This window comes from Macrobrachium nipponense, chromosome 2, assembly GCF_015104395.2.
Source record: "Macrobrachium nipponense isolate FS-2020 chromosome 2, ASM1510439v2, whole genome shotgun sequence".
Classification (NCBI taxonomy): domain Eukaryota; kingdom Metazoa; phylum Arthropoda; class Malacostraca; order Decapoda; family Palaemonidae; genus Macrobrachium; species Macrobrachium nipponense.
The window spans coordinates 159,557,559-159,573,947 of record NC_087201.1 but is presented as its reverse complement, the minus strand read 5'-3'; the positions used below and the strand labels follow the sequence as shown (position 1 = coordinate 159,573,947).

The following is a 16,389-nucleotide window of genomic DNA, read 5'->3' as shown; positions in this document are numbered from 1 at the left end:
GAAGAAGAGAAAGTCGGACATTTAACGTGAGCAAGAGTAAAACAGCAAGAAAAGATGGCAACCAGAAATGTGGAGCCATTTATCTCAATTTGAATGGTGGAATAATAGAGGCGGTTAATTTGTATTGGTATTTAGGAGTAAAAACTAACAGATGATGGAAGGATGAGAGGAAAGGTGGTTTGCAGAACAGCCGATGCAAGAAAGTTTGCGCGGCCGTATGCAAAAGATCAGGAAGAAACCCGGCTTGTGCTCGGAAACTAGGCTGGGACTGCGTTAAAGACTGATAGGCCAACTCTACTTTATGGAAGTGAAGTGTGGATGTTGAATGTATGCATGTGTGTATGTGTACGTGTGCAGTCTCGGTTACAGGGTTCACATTTTGAAATGTAGAATTGACAAATATTGCCAAAGCCAGGGAGAACATTTCGAAGACCGTCAAAACTACTGAAACTTGAAGACGACAAAGAAAATTAAAAATACGAACGAGATTGATATTCAAAACTGAAAAGCAAACTGAGTCAAGATGACCTTTGGAAATTGATCGTGTCTGTACTTTTTTTTAATGCCGAGTTTCATTATACCATTATTTTATTGAATTATTTTTCTTTTTCATGTCAAGCATAGCAATGAAAGTATGATGTCTCTAACTTGGAAAGTTCTTGAAATAAAATGTTCCCTTCATCTTTATCATATTATATATATATATATATATATATATATATATATATAATATATATATATATATATATATATATATATATATATATATATAAAACACCGTATCGTGCTTCTAAGTAATCAGTAGCAGGATCCCCATTATACCACCTTTATTTATCATTTCTACCAATATATTTCGTCTTGGTAAACAAGAGTATTGCTGTGGATCCTTTTATATATATATATATATATATATATATATATATATATATATACAATATATATATATATATATATATATATATGTATTATATATATATATATATATATATATATATATATAGTGTTGGAACATTTTTGCAAATTTCATGTTACTAATACAAAATGTATTGCTTATTTTAATAAAAATTGCCTTAATCTAATTTTCGGGATTTTACTAAGTCGTAGATGCCTCCTTGTTTTTCAAAATGTATTGTTTTCTGACTAAATCATCCGTTGGCCACGTGTGGGTGGCTGCTATAAAAAATCTCTAATCTTGCCCAAGGTTGTTTTTTCGTTTCTTTAGAGTGAATGGGACCTTATGCTAATCCTGTAATGTCAGTTTGGATACTAAGCCTACTTGTGCTGCGTTTCTGCTCTGTTTCTGATCAGTTGTGCCTTCTAGTAAAGGGTCGTGTAGACCGAAAGATCTTGGCAACTCTCGTCTTTTCATTTTCCTCCGTCGCATCACCTTTATTTATGCACAGCATCACATTTCATATATTTCGTGATCAAGTTATTCATATATATATATATATATATATATATATATATATATATATATATATATATATATATATATATATATATATATATATGTGTGTGTGTGTGTGTGTGTGTGTGTGTGTGTGTGTGTGTGTGTGTTTTCAAGATCATCAGTTTCATCCACTTCGTCTGTCATTCCCGGTTCCTGGTTCAAACAGAATGTTGTTCATAACCCGAGTGAAACCTTTGCTCTTTCATTTTTACCGCAGCTCTATAGCCTGGTTTTCTTTCACTTTACAAGTATTGTCAGTCAATTTTGATTATTTCTAGATGTTGTCCTTCTCCCGTCCCATTGTGGCACTAATTCAGGTTAAGTGAATGATGTTAACGTGATAACAGTGCAGAACTAGAGAGGAAGATTTAACAAAATATTACTGAAAGAAGTAAAAAATAGGAAAGAAGTATGGAGAAAACTTAAAGAGACATAGAAATGAAAAGAAAAGGTATCTAGAGTGTATTGAAGATATGTATGATAGAGAAGACAAATGGCAACATTTGAAAAAGAAGAAACTAATCTTAATTGAATTGGATATGATATCCTGAACAGCGTAAATGATACGAAAATAAAAGAGAGAGAGAGAGAGAGAGAGAGAGAGAGAGAGAGAGAGAGAGAGAGAGAGAGAGAGAGAGAGAGAGAGAGAGAGAGAGAGAGAGAGAAGATATCCTATAAGATATCCTAGCAATTTGTTGTTGAGGGTTGAAGGAGAAGCCAGATAAGACCTGGACTTCTAATGTCAGCGTGTATCAGATAAGAGATTGTCCATTTGAATAAACTTAAACCTTGATCATTACAGACTCAAACGAAACAAGAGCATACAGTCTTTAGAACACTGGACAGTAGGCGTGGGAAGTCACACGTGGAAGATCTTGCTGAGAGCTTTGACAGTCTGATGTGAAAATCGAGTGAATTTATATTTGAGGCCAGCTTGGTTTCTTCTGCACATCAGCTAATGGGGACAATACCAATAATTTGACAATGAAATGTTTGCTTCGTTGATTTTGATAAAGTTCCCAGTAGGGGCAATGGGAAAACTTATGGAAAAAAAAGACTGAATGTTGATTGTGAAGACACGTATGACGAGAAACTTATCTATAGGTCTAACATTTTATGCCTTTGCAGCCAAAAAAAAAAAAAAAAAAAAAATCAGAATCCAAGAATGAATCACAACTGAAAGAAAGTTTCGCGTATAACTTTTAAATTTTATAGGTTATAAAGTAATTGTTGCTTGTACACAAATGAGCTTGCAAAGAGTAATCTACTTGATTGTAGAATGACACTCACAGCAAGCAATAATAATGGGTTAAAACTTCAAGAAGAAGTGGAAAGACTTTGAAAAACCATATTGGTAATTGATCAACGAAAAGAGTACAGACTCGCAGGTACTTGGCGAGTATTTCAGTTATGAAAGAAGACTACTACAGCAGAGTGATGGGAATATAGTCTCACTGGACACATACTTGGTCTAGAGGAAGCAGATGTTTATAACAAGCGAACTGGATCTGAATTTAGAGAAAATTTTGGTAGGAGAGACTGATATGAGCAATAAATAAACCGTAAAAACTGACGAAAGAGTTTCGAAAATAATCTGATAGAGTTAAACAGCAGCGAACAACGAAAAGAACATAATATTGATAAACAGATTAAAGAAATGGATAAATCATGCCCTAATGGGTAAACGTGCGTGTAAAAAAAATTGAAGATGGCTTGAATTATTTAGGAGATTTAGTGAAATAAAGACGATAATTCAAAACTGTGTCAGCTGGGAACTAACGAACCCTAGAATGGGCCTGCTCTCGCACAGAGCACTAGAGAAGAAGAACCTCGCGCAAACGTAAACATCGCTAAAAAAAAAGTCTAAAATGAGGAATAATACTTAATGAATGAAGGATAATTGGCAAGAAAAGTAAAAGATGTGTATGAAGATAAAGAAAAGACATTGTTAGAAGCACATTTGACCGCTATAACGTATGAAAAACATTACGTAGAATACATAAAAAAAAACTTGTACGGATTCGAGCAAACGAGAAACAGCGATTTAGCCACGACTTCTTATATTTCGTCCTATTTTTGTTATTGCATTCCATTTCCTTCTCATTTCTTCTCTATCAGACGTATTTAATACGTGAACTATTAAACCATTCTCCATTGCAGTACGACAAACGTTTTTACACAAGCTTTTTGAGACGTGTTTCTGCAGTCAAGAGCAACCTGCATTTCAATCGAATACCAATTCAACAGCGTTAGCTTCTATTGATAAGTAAGTAATGAGGACCTCTTACCTTGCAAAATATCAAGCAGAAACTCTGTGATGAGTTCCAAGGGGCCTGCAATGTCCTATTTTGAAATAATGATAGTAAACAGTCAAGAAAAAATCACTTATATATTGGGTAATATAAACTTCAGTTCATTTTCGGATGCCTGTACACAGGGCGGTAGAGGGCGGTGGGGGGAGACTTAGAAATGTACATCATATTTCAGATTTATCATAAATGTAAGACCTAGATCCGTGATGGATTAGTTATATGAATGATAATGAAAAGGGAATGACATCATCGTCTTAAGACGGGATGAAATGCATTCAAAGATGGCGGTGGTCGGTGTGGTGGGTGGGTGGGAGAGAGGCAAACGCCATCTACCTTGCACCTGACCAACTACACAAACATAAGCAAGATGGAGAGAGTTGGATAAACGCTAATTGACCCTTTTTTAACTATGAGTTAAGTTTAGTGAAAGTTGCGTAAAAGTTTTCCTAGTGAGACACGCCGTAGATATAAGTGTGATCTTCCAGCCGGCGAGGTTGAAAAAGTGATAAAGTGTCGCGAAACTACTTAAAAAGTGGACGTTAAGTGACAATTGTTACCTTCAGGTGTATAAAGTTCCAGACTTTTTTTTTTTTTTTTTTTTTTTTTTTTTTATTTACTTTTTGCTTTTCTTGACGTTGACGGAAGAAGTTACGCCGCGGGTGAAAACAGACGTCAACAAGTGTCCTTAGTGAAGTTGAAGAAGTTGTAAATCCTAGAGAATTTATATTTATAACTGTGTGTTTATTCAACCTCCTACGAGAGGGAAAGGTCACCCAGCTGAGTCACCCGTTCTCTCCCTCCCTCTCTCTCTCTCTCTCTCTCTCTCTCTCGTTGTTTCCTGAAGCCTTTTTGTACGTTTATTCGTTGCCTTAAGAGGAGATTTTGATGAGAGCTGATTCTATGTCAATAGGCTTTCAGTTGTTATTGTAGTTTTAGGCCTGTGGTCATAAGTACTGAAGAAGTACGTATGTAGGTAACCTAGTAGGCTATAGTAGGCCTAGCTTAATATGGCAGATTGGTCTGACCTACCGTACCGCAAACAAACCGTTTAGAGGTCTTGGAAACTTATTTTCCGATGATGCTTAGGCCTTTTCTCTTCTAAGCCCCATAACCATTATCGCAAGTCCAGGTTTCTCGTTCGTAGTCGAGGCCGATTTGGCCTACGAAGATATCCGTAGGCCTAGCCCTCCCCAGGCATGTCGTAGGCCTAAAGGAAAGCCTAAATGGCCAAACTAGGTGTAGCCTTCCTATCAGCTGACGTCGAGAACTATGTCAGAGTCAGGCTTCCTAAGACAGTCTGCAGGCTTGTGGGGTCGAGTGTCAAGTGCGGTGATTAGTAGTAGTCGTAGCCCAGGCCTGTTCAGCCTCTGCGCATGAAAACGGCAACCCTCGTTGACAAATACCCCAAAATTAATCCATATGAAAGGGATTGGCCTCTGTGCGGGCCTGGATTCCTGTGCGGGGGTTCCGGTTTTGTGACCCCGGTAGAAACATAGACGAACGTAGGCTAGTGTCGTTGTGAATTGTGTTCGTTGCGTTTGTGACCTTCCATTTCTGTGATAGCTAGTATAGCTCTAGCCCAGCAGCTGTTGAGTCATCCAAGAAACCTCTCCGTCCAGAGTTTTTGCCTTCCTTAATCTACCATGTACACGAACAAAATGGATGAGCGGTTGAAGGAGTTGCTTCACGTCTTCCGCAACAAATTTGCTCAGGTGAGTTCGGCCTGACGTTCATGCTTTTACATGTAGCCCAATTAGGATAAATGGACCAAAAATTTTGTATTAGTAGTCTGGCTTCCTTGAAATATGGCCTTGTTGTGTATGACCCACTTTTATTATTATTGTATGAACACTACCCTCTAGCTTGTCTCGGGGTGTTGGTCCCCTCGTAAGTTAATGGAGGTTCTACGCTTGGAGTCTTTTCAAGGTATCCCACATCTTAAAGTAATACCATACTATAGCTATGTAGTTCATAATAGTCTAAAACTAAAAAGTACCCTATGGTTTCTCAGTTCAAAAATTTTTTTTTAAAATGAATCATTGTTGTGACTAGCTGGTATCAGGTTCAAACTAAGTTTTGCATTTCAGAGTTTGAAGTTCAATGTAATCATTGATTTGTCAATGTTCCTAAAAATGAGGAAATCCATTAAAATTTTATTGAAGATGGTTAACCCCTACCACCTCTCCCACATCTTAAAAGTGCTTGTAGACTGCCGTGGGATGGTTTAAGTCTGGCTTGGAAATATGATAGATAGTACAGGAATTGCTCCTGTTCTAATCTAAATTAAGCCATCAGGTCTTTACCTGAGTATCCTGCCTATACTCTGTTTTTTTCCATCTGTCCATCCGCCTGTGATGTTTCCGTATGGTAACACTGCGTCCCGGGCTGTAGATAGTTACATTCAGCTTACATTCAACAACAATAATAGTATCCTATTTCGAATATTAACGGTGTACTTCGCATACAGTAAATTATTAAAACACTTTTCAGTTGCAAATGTACACCCAGATATCCTTTTATTTACCTAAAACTTACACATACCGAAACTATTTAAAGCCTGGGATGCAGTGTTACCATACAAAAACACCACAGGCAGATGGACAGATGGAAAAAAACAGAGCACTATAGGTGGGTGTATCCCTTTGTACTCTTACCGCAACTGACCTATATCACCTTAAATCATAGTGTGAAATAAAGAGAAATCATAACCTAACCTACCCTGGGATACTGGATCCCACATGGCCTTTGGGGGTTGCTATACCCTTTTGGAATGGCTTCAGTCTCCCATGTAGGGAAGTTTGAATCAGTTTTGAGATACAGAAATGCATCCTAACCCAACCTAAACGAGGGTTCTGAAACCTACTTGGCCTCTCTGCCTTCCCCCCCAAGTCTGTCTCAGGGGCCCATAAAAAGTAGGGGTTTGTTTACATCGTTTATTTGGCCTCCTTGTTATGCCTCACTTCAGCCTAGGCTACCCTGACCTTGAGATTATTCTGTTGAATCCCACTGGTTCCCCATTATTATTAGGCTAAAGGGACCACTATGTAATAAGTGAACCAGTCATTTTTCTTGGATAAGCCCTATTACATATTTAAAATCACTAACCTCTTAAATTGTCTGATAATTTTTGGAGTCTGCATGCATCTGAATTATGGTTTGGACTTTGCCAAATACTACTAGGTGCTTTAATTGTCCATTATCAAAAACTAAAATACTGAAGCTCGTGAAACAAATCTTTGCAAACACATAAGCTTGGAATAGGCTTATGAGGATCTTGAAAAGGTAGCAAAGGTCCAGCACTACCCATAGCTAGGACATAATTAGTTGGCAATGAAATACTACCCAACTTTCAAAATAAAAAGAATATTCCTCCACTTTTCCCCAATGGTGACAATATCTTGCAAAGTCAGTCGACAGGAAAAAGTAAAAAACCAAAGGTTCCTTGTTAGGGCATGATGATATCATACAATAAGAACTACTATCTTGAGTGTAACAGAGATAACAAATAACTCTGCAGACAGCAAAGTGTAAACTTTATGATTGACTTTGGGAAAAGTGCATCCCTTGTATGAGAGGCAGTTATTTGATATTCAGTTTTTGACGTCATTACATTCATTACAACACTGAGAAGCTATAAATAGTTTTCTACCAAATATTTTCTTGTAGAGCTGTTATGAAAAATATGGTATTTTATCACCAAATGCATGAAGCATAAATTCTTTTTGACAGCTTATCTCATGCATTTCTGATCTGTTTTGTTGGTAGCAATCATATGAGTGAAGGAAAGCCAAAACTGCAAATTACACCAAAAAGAAATAAATTCACTACAAGTTATGCTATGGGAAAGTTACGTGGGCCATGTCTCTAATTAGTGATAATTAAAGATTACAAAGATGTGACAAGACTTTACATCAAAATTAGATCAAGGGTGCTGCTTACTACCTGAACTGGGTTTAACAAGCAGTGCCTCCTTCTAACTGGCTTGAGAGTGCCATGAGTTATACAGTATAATACGAGAATGCATTTTAACCTTACTTCACCTAACCTAATCTGACTTAAGTTGGGTTTGATTGCATAAAATTCCCTACCTATAACCTGACCTAGAGTACTATGAATCAGTGAAGTACATGACTGCCCAACCTAACTTTGCACACTTGGTCTTCTCTTGTAAGGAGGGGAGCCCATATATATATATATATATATATTATATATATATATATTTTTTTTTTTTTTTTTTTTTTTTATCCCAACCCAAACCAAAATAAATTTACAGAGAACCCTCCTGTGTAAATCAAAATTCTTTAACCACTAGTGATTAGGAAATTCATAGAGAACACAAGAAATGCAGTTGGTAAACTATAAACTATCTCTTTGTATGACTTTTTTTTTTTTTTTTTTTTTTCTTTTTTGATGATAAGTATGACCCCCAAGGTTTTTTTTTTTATCTCAACCCAAACCAAAATAACTTGACAGAGATCCCTCCTGTGAAAATCAGAATTTTTTAACCATTAGTGATGATGAAATTCATAGAGAACACAAGAAATGCAGGTAGTAAAATATCTAAACTTGCTTTTTGTATGACTTTTTTTTGGGAGTAGTTATCTATAGCTAATATTTCTTGGGGGTCATTATCAGTATGACATATGTAGGACAAATATTTCTTGGAGGTCATTATCTTTGTTATATGTATGTAGTATTTTGTTTATGTTTTTATGGTAACCCCCAACGGGCTTGTACTAAAGATGCCGCAAAGGTGTATACATATGTTAAGACTGGAGGGTTACTATCTAGAATATGAGAGCCTCCAAGTGTTTTTTGTGCATTTTCTAACTATATATCTAATGCTACTTTCTAGGTATTTTTATTGGCAGACCAATACTGTTATAGACAACCGATATATATGAATAGCATTTTGCATTTTGTTGCATTAAAATTGTTTACAATTGTATAATTTTAGCCTGTTGTTCTTTTAAGTGGAAATTTTGCCTACTTAATAGAAACAAATTTCTTCATTGCTGTTGCATTACCATATTAAAAAGAATACCTCGTTAATGGGAATTTATACAGTCATATGTAAGAGGAATAGATCTTTACTGGTATGGAATGATTATACAGTAGCATAGTTAAGAGCAGCTTATCAGAGAAGTGTATCATAAATGGTAATTAGGAAAAAACTTTCCATCTATAACATAAAAACTTGAATGGTTTAATATTCACTAATAGCCACTTCTTGGCAGATACTCAGTAGTGCCTCCCATGCTTAATTCAGATATCTGTGTCACACTGGCCTTAGGATAAGGAAACCTTTTAGCTGATGTTTTTGGCTGCAAACAGATATGTTAAGCTCATCATGGCTGCTCCTTGTTTTCCTGAAGATAAACTGACTAGTACACATATACCTAGTTTTATATACCTATGCCTGTAGGCTATATCCTGCTAAATATACCCAAAATCATCATGAATTTCATATCCATAAATGAATGACAGTCCAATGTTTTTTACTATTTTTGGTCAGAAAATAATTTTAGACTCCTCAACAGTCTATCATTGTAGTTCTTTGGATGTTCTGATTTCTTTCCTCCATATGCAAATAAAAGAAATTCATACTGCAAACATTAATACAAGAAAAGCTTTGGATTAATTTTGTAAAATTTGGTGACATAGCATTGACCCAAATTTACAACATTCTCATTGGTCCATGCCAAATGACGTATAATACCTTACAGCTGAATGGTTGCAAATTTTTTACCCAGTGGAGGTATGACAGAGTATTACTAGTTGTGGTACTCTGAGTAATACACTGAAATATAGAAAATCATCTGAAAAATCGTATTGTTAAGAATTGAAGATTTTTGTATATTGCTTGACCTAGATATGAATGCTTACAGCAACTTTATTTAATGATATAGAAGGTACCTCAGTATTGTGAAAAAATTAAGTCGTGTGCAGTGGCGGCTCGTAGCTAAAATTAGTGGAGGTGCTGCTCCAGAAAACATTTAGCCTTTGTTTTAATATTGTGTGAAAGGAAACTAACAGGCATAAAAAGAAAATTTATTAAAAAACCTATAATTGTTACACTTCAGGCTTTATTTAGTTCATTCAGTGCAGAAACCGTCTTTGCTTCTTGTGCCATTTTGCAAAATAATGCTAGGCCAACCTGTGAAAACAAGAAAAATACTATTTTATAAGATTTTTCTGGGATTTTACACCATATATGATAAAATTTAAAAATTGAGCACAAGCCATCACTGATCAATAATTTAGTTTTAAAATCATCCCTGGCCAAAATTGAGAAAAAACAACTATCGAAAATAAGAGTGACGCAAGAACACTCACCCATTCGCAACAACAGCTGAGACAAGACTGCTTCGGCGGCAGTCCACGGTCTCCTTTCCGCCGCGGAAGCCCTCCCCCCTTTCTCCCCGCATTCGTATAATTATATGTTGTGTTTAATGTAATTTGCATGGTTCCAGTGCGTTCGTATCACTGTGTGTAATGTTAAGTTCAGCTCTCTTGACGCAGTGATGAGTTTCTTCACATGCATGTCCATGTGTTTGTTTGTGTTATGACGTTATGTGTTGCTGGCGTCTGATGGGGGGGGCTGCAGTCTCACAGTCCCTATTGACGAGCCGCCACCGGTCATGTGGCTCATACATTCTCAGTCATAGGAGAGATTGAGCCTAGATACAACCAAGATACGTACTGTTTTAGGAAAAGGACTTTTGAGCTGTCATGAACTAAGCTACCCAAGGAACTAAAATGTTTCTGATATTTAAGAGGAAATTAAAGACAATAATTAATATAAGTAAAAAAAATAATGCGACGAAGTTTGTTCCAAGCAGTTGAGTTTTATTTTTGAGGGTCCTCTTCATTAGCTCTCACTTGGCAGATATGGGACTCATTGTTATTTGCCATTTATAGTTAATGTATTCCTGAACTACTTTTTTAATCCTTAATGTTTTAGCTTTCCGTAAAAGAAAACTATTGAGATGTCTGTGTCCGTCTGTCTGCCCTCAGATCTTAAAAGCTATTGGGGCTAGAGGCCTGTCCTATAGCATTGCATGGCGCTCTATCATTGCCAACCTCAATCTTAAATAAAATAATTACAGAGGCTAGAGGGCTGCAGTTTGTGTTGTTTGATGATTGGAAGAGGATGATCAACTTTCTGATTTGTTGGCCTCTAGCCCCAATAGTTTTTAAGATCTGAGGGCAGACAGACAGACACACATCTCAATAGTTTTCTTTTACGGAAAGCTTAAACGTTAAGGATTAAAAAAGAAAGTAATTCAGGAATACATTAACAGTAAATGGCAAATAACAAAGAGTTCCATATCTGCCAAGTGAGAGCTAATGGAGAGGACCCTCAAAAATAAACAGTGAAAATGATTATGATAGAAGTCCAGAGGCTTTAAAGTTTGGAAGTACTATTGTAAAGTTTGTGTTTCTGTAAAGTAGTTGTCATGGTTATATAATCATGGAATTAAGAATGTTGCTTCAAAGCAGCAGACCTCATTAGTAGGTTGGCACTAACAAGCACTAAGACTCGAGTACTGTAACAGCCACCAAAAATAAACAAAAATGTTATTCAGTATTGTTATGTAGTACCTAATATAAGCATTCTTGTTTGTTCCTGCTTAAACCTTGTAGTTTATTGATACATAAAGTTTAACTACTGATGGAAATCATTAGAATTGGTTTGACAGTTGTCTGCATGAGAAGTAAAAATTGTAAAGTTGAGAAATTACTTTAATATATATGTAATTTTCAATATAGGCTTCCAACAGGCTGGCTCAGGGATGTGTTTATAAATTTCAACAGAAAGCAAGGAGATTGGAAAAGGAAGTAGGAGTCAAAATCAAAATTCTGAAAAAACAGCAAGAGAGGGAGCAATGCAGTTGGGGACCAAAGGGATGTTGAAAATCCAATTGTACCAAGTGATGCCCCCTCAGCAAAGAGAAATTCTTAACCCTTTGAGATCCCTCTGGGATCATGAAACTCATTATACGTACTCACATAGAGTAATACTTGGCTCACATCTTTTGAGCTTGGAGCAGATTTTCATTTATTGCTCTGTAAGTGTATTTTTTATGATACAGAGTTATTTTACTTTTAGTTGCTTTGAAATGAAAATTGCAACTTCAAAAATGTGTTGATTTGAAATAGATTTTTTGATGACTGTTGTAAGGTTATCTAGGAAATGGCATTTGCATGGCATCATTGGACTTAGGGTTCAACTATTTTGGGTACTAGATTATGTTGTTATGATCTTGGAGAGATTTTCTTCTTTATTCCCCAAATACATCTCTGCTGCATCACCACTTATCATCAGGATGGAAACTGAGGATTACCAGTAGTATCTCAGTTGAACCTTTGATTGGTGCTGTGTTACTATGTATTCACTTATACAAGCACAGTACTACTATTAAGAATACCTGTATCATCCCTCTACCGGACATCTTAATACAGTAACTTGAGTCATTATTGGCCTTTCAGTAACAGTGGGGGTAGTGCCGTCAGTGGACCTCATGCGGTGCACTGTAGGCATCACTTAAGGTTCTTTGCACCATGCCTTCAGCCCCTAGCTCCAACCACTTTCGTTCCTTTTACTGTACCTCCTTTCATATTCTCATTACGTATCTTACTTTCCATCATCCTCTAACACTTGATTCATAGTGCAACTGTGAGGTTTTCCCCCTGTTACTCCGTTCGAAGCTTTTACTGTTGAGTTCCATTTTAGCGCTGAATGACCTCTTAGGTCCCAGTGCTTGGTCTTTGGTCTAAATTTTATATATTCCGTAACAGTTACCAGGAAGGCCACTAGTCCTGTACTCTGTAGAGTGAGCACGTAAAGAGTTGCATAGGGAGCATTGTTAACATCATCATCGATGATAAGAAGCTTAACTGAAGAGAATTTTCAGGCTGGAGATTCTATTTAACAATGGGTTTCCCGATACATGAGCAATACTAGTAGTATGTGTCACCCTCAGTAAGCGAGTGTTCAAAGATCTGGTGACCTCAGTGCTATAAAACTTGTATGATGAAAATCATACATGTCAAATAATGCCGGGACAGAGACACCCCTCTGCCAGTAAATTAAAGAAAAAGTCTCTATCACCTCACTTGATAGGATATCACTGATCATGTTACAAAAACCAGTGAACATGAGAATCAACCTTGTTCCTTGACAAATATCCACAAGTGACAGAATGTCAGGTAAAAATATGAGTGTATGAGTGCCCAGTTGAGAGTTGTCCTCAAAACTGTAGAGATTAGGTATGATAATTATGGGTTTCTCAAAATGTCTATCCTGCCACCTTCAGGAAGGAGCCATTTTTTATTAGTGTACGAAGAACTATGCTAAAATATCAGGAGCTAAGCATTTATCAGCGCAGTTGAGATCTTGGACTGTGACCATGATTAAAGATGATGTTGTTGCCTTTGGTTATAGCCTATAGATCCATAAATTCTTACTAATGAAGAACTGAGCGATGCCAGCCTTGGTGATAGAAAATGTATCATTGGTACACTCTTATGGTCATCCCATCCGTCTGGTAGAAACACTGAGCCTCTAGCAACCTTACTGACACTTTGCTCATCTGCAAGCTCTTATCTTATAAAAAGGGTTGCCAACCAGTTACATGAAGCACACTGTAACAGATGCCATGATAGATACATTTAGTATATAAAGCCCTGTCATCTTAATTTTAACAGTAAATTGTGTTGATTAAATGTGACTCTCCAGATATGTACAGTAACTTAACTGCATTTATATACGTACATTGGTATGCACAAATGGAAAAGAAAACTGATCAAGCATATCAGACTTATACAAAACAAGGAAAATAACTTTTATTATCCAACCTTACCATGTCAGATGAAATGTGCAGAAGTAGACAGCCAATAAATTTTGATTAAGTTTTCAATTTTTCTCGGAAAGGGGAATGTAACTACATTACAATAGACAAATATATAATGTATCGTAGATAGTTCTTATATTTTGGAAAAAAAAACATTTTAAAAGCTGACAAGTATTTATAATAAGCAGCCCTGATCAATCTTATTTTGAATGCTGTTGGGGGAGAGATGTCCTAATCAGTAACATTTTTGTTGATTATGCACCCTGGTTTACTTAAATCATTTTAATTACGCTATACTGTAGATTGAAGTGTACCAGTAACTGGATTTTTGTTTTTGAAATTGATTTCATTCATAGTAATCTCTCTTTCAGATCGATGTTGAGCGAATCATTCCATTTCTAAGGGATACAGGAGTGCTGTGTTCTGAAGATGTAGATGCCATCCGCAGGCATGCATCTCCTAGCCAGAGAATCCTTACCCTCTTAGATATACTTCCTATGAAAGGTTCTCAGGCTTTCCAGGTAAGGTCATTGTTTGTCTTTGTATTTTTTCCTGGTTGTTTGTGTAGATGAACTGTACTTTTTAAAAATTTCTGGATGCACTTACAAGATATGATGTCTCTCTGTAGCCCTAATGCTTTATTATTGAAAGTCAGTTGTATTGAATACTGAACATAACTGAATTGGTACAGTAAGGTTCAAATGATATTCAACAAAGAATAAGATATGTCTGGGAGAATATTTGTTGTTTTTGGTATACAAAGGAGTATTAGTTTCCCTTATATTTTGTGTGTCTACTGTAAAGGCTTATGCATTAAAAGAGGAGATTTTTTAGGGCCCTAGTGCATGCCTTGGCTTTTAAAGTTTGATTTAAAATTCTCAGTACAATTCCATTTGTGTAATCCATCATTCTTTAATTTCTCATATTTGATTGATTTTAAAAGGGCTCAGAAAGCCAATGCCACAGATTCCTTGCTTTACAATCTTTGATTGTTTTTAACTGGTTTCCAGCTGGTGCAAGATTATCTATTGTTAAGACTGAAGGTTTGTTAGCAATGAAAAATACAAATTGATTACAAATTTATCATGTTAGTGAGATTGTATTATTGTTAATTCAAATAAACAAGTGAATAACCAGTCACTGAAGAGGTATAAGCAAAATACTTGAAATATCATATCACTGGACCTGGCTGTAGAATAGAGGAAAATGTACTTTATAACAGTTGTACTCCAGTAACAAAACCAAAAGTTAGGTGACACCACTATGCAAAAATTGTAGTTACTGGGTAAAACTGCTAGAGCACCATAAAAAAGTTTGTACGGAGGACAACAAAGTTATGGAGAAACTTTTGCTGTGAGTGAGTTTGCTTTCATTCGTAAAAAGCATTGTTTTCTTACCATAAACATCAATTGGGCTACTTTTCGTAGTGAGGCAGCTGCAAAATCAGTGCAGCAGAGACAACAGTTATTTTCTGACATTGAACTGCAAGGGAAGGGGTCTTACCCAAACATTGATTATGATCATTCTGTATTAAGTAATTTAACCAGGTAGTGATTAGTTTACCGTACGTTTGTAATATTATTTTGTGAACAGTAAAGAAGTTAAACTAACACGAATTTCATTTGGGTAGCAAGCTTTTGATTTTAACGGATTCTCATTCCTTTTGTATATATGTAAAGATGTTCTATTTTGTCTTATTACATTACAGTATGTGTATGTTTTTTGTGCCTCAGTTCTTCAAAGATTAGATTACATTACAGTATATGTATGTTTTTTGTGCCTCAGTTCATCAAAGATTTGCCATTTAACATTTCTGTTGCTGCATTGTTTGTTGTATTGAAATACTAATTGTATTAATATAATGATTTGTTACCTTCACAGACACTATGTCTTGCTTTGGAGACCACATATCCTCACCTTCTGACCATCATGCTTATTGGAGCTTCCCAGCGGACCCAGCTCTACGTCTCCAGACAAAGTAAGTGTGCTGTGCCTAGTCTTCAGTTTTGGCAGTGTGATGTTACAAATTGAATGGGATTTTCTGATTACTGTACTTTATGTTTCTCTGTCTCTAACATTTCATGTAGTTCTATGATAATGAGGTGCTTAGATCTCAATTAGTGTCAACGTAAGTATTTCTATATAAGCATTCTGCATCGTTGTAGACTATGGGAGTTGACGTTTTTCTATGTTATTTTACTTGTTGAACAATATTCCAAAGGAATATTTATTCCGACAACTGTAATTAAACTGTAATTGACCTTTGAAGTCTACAAGACAGTACCACAGGATTAGCTGTACTGTCTTAATAAGAGTTCAAAGGTAAATAACTGTGTAGTTACAATTGAACGTAAAATATTCGTTTGAAATCTTGTTTAGCAAGTAAAATAACATAGGAAAACGTCAACTGCCATAGACTAACTTAATTGGGAAAAGATCAAAGTGTTCAGTTGGTGGGAATCGAAGAAATGTAAAGAAAACCTTCATGTTTGGGCAACGAACCGTATTTCTATATAAGCATTCCGCATTGTTGTAGACCCCAATGGGGTCCCCTTTACTAGGAAAGAGTTTAAAGGTAAATTACAGTCGTCCAAATAAATATTAATTAAAATTCTTGTTCAGGAGGTAAAACTGCATAGAAAAACCGCAACTGCCATAGTCTGCGTTGCCATGGAGTAGTTATATACATCTACCTCAACATATTTTTCTTCATCTTTATGATCCTCTGAGAGACAATTTCTATCCATCTTATTACTGAATAGGCATC

The 16,389-nt window shown here is 36.0% G+C and overlaps 1 protein-coding gene across 1 annotated transcript in view; it reads left to right on the top strand.

Annotated features, from left to right (window-relative positions):
• The first annotated feature begins 4,110 nt into the window (after positions 1 to 4,110).
• The window catches only part of LOC135221077 (disks large homolog 5-like), a 625,627-nt gene continuing 613,348 nt past the window's right edge, over positions 4,111 to 16,389 (top strand). Inside the window, exons 1-3 of the mRNA XM_064258859.1 lie at positions 4,111 to 5,477; positions 13,994 to 14,143; positions 15,504 to 15,600. Coding sequence (XP_064114929.1) covers positions 5,409 to 5,477; positions 13,994 to 14,143; positions 15,504 to 15,600 — 316 coding nt within the window. The 5' untranslated portion in view covers positions 4,111 to 5,408. The remainder of the gene's footprint in view (positions 5,478 to 13,993; positions 14,144 to 15,503; positions 15,601 to 16,389) is intronic.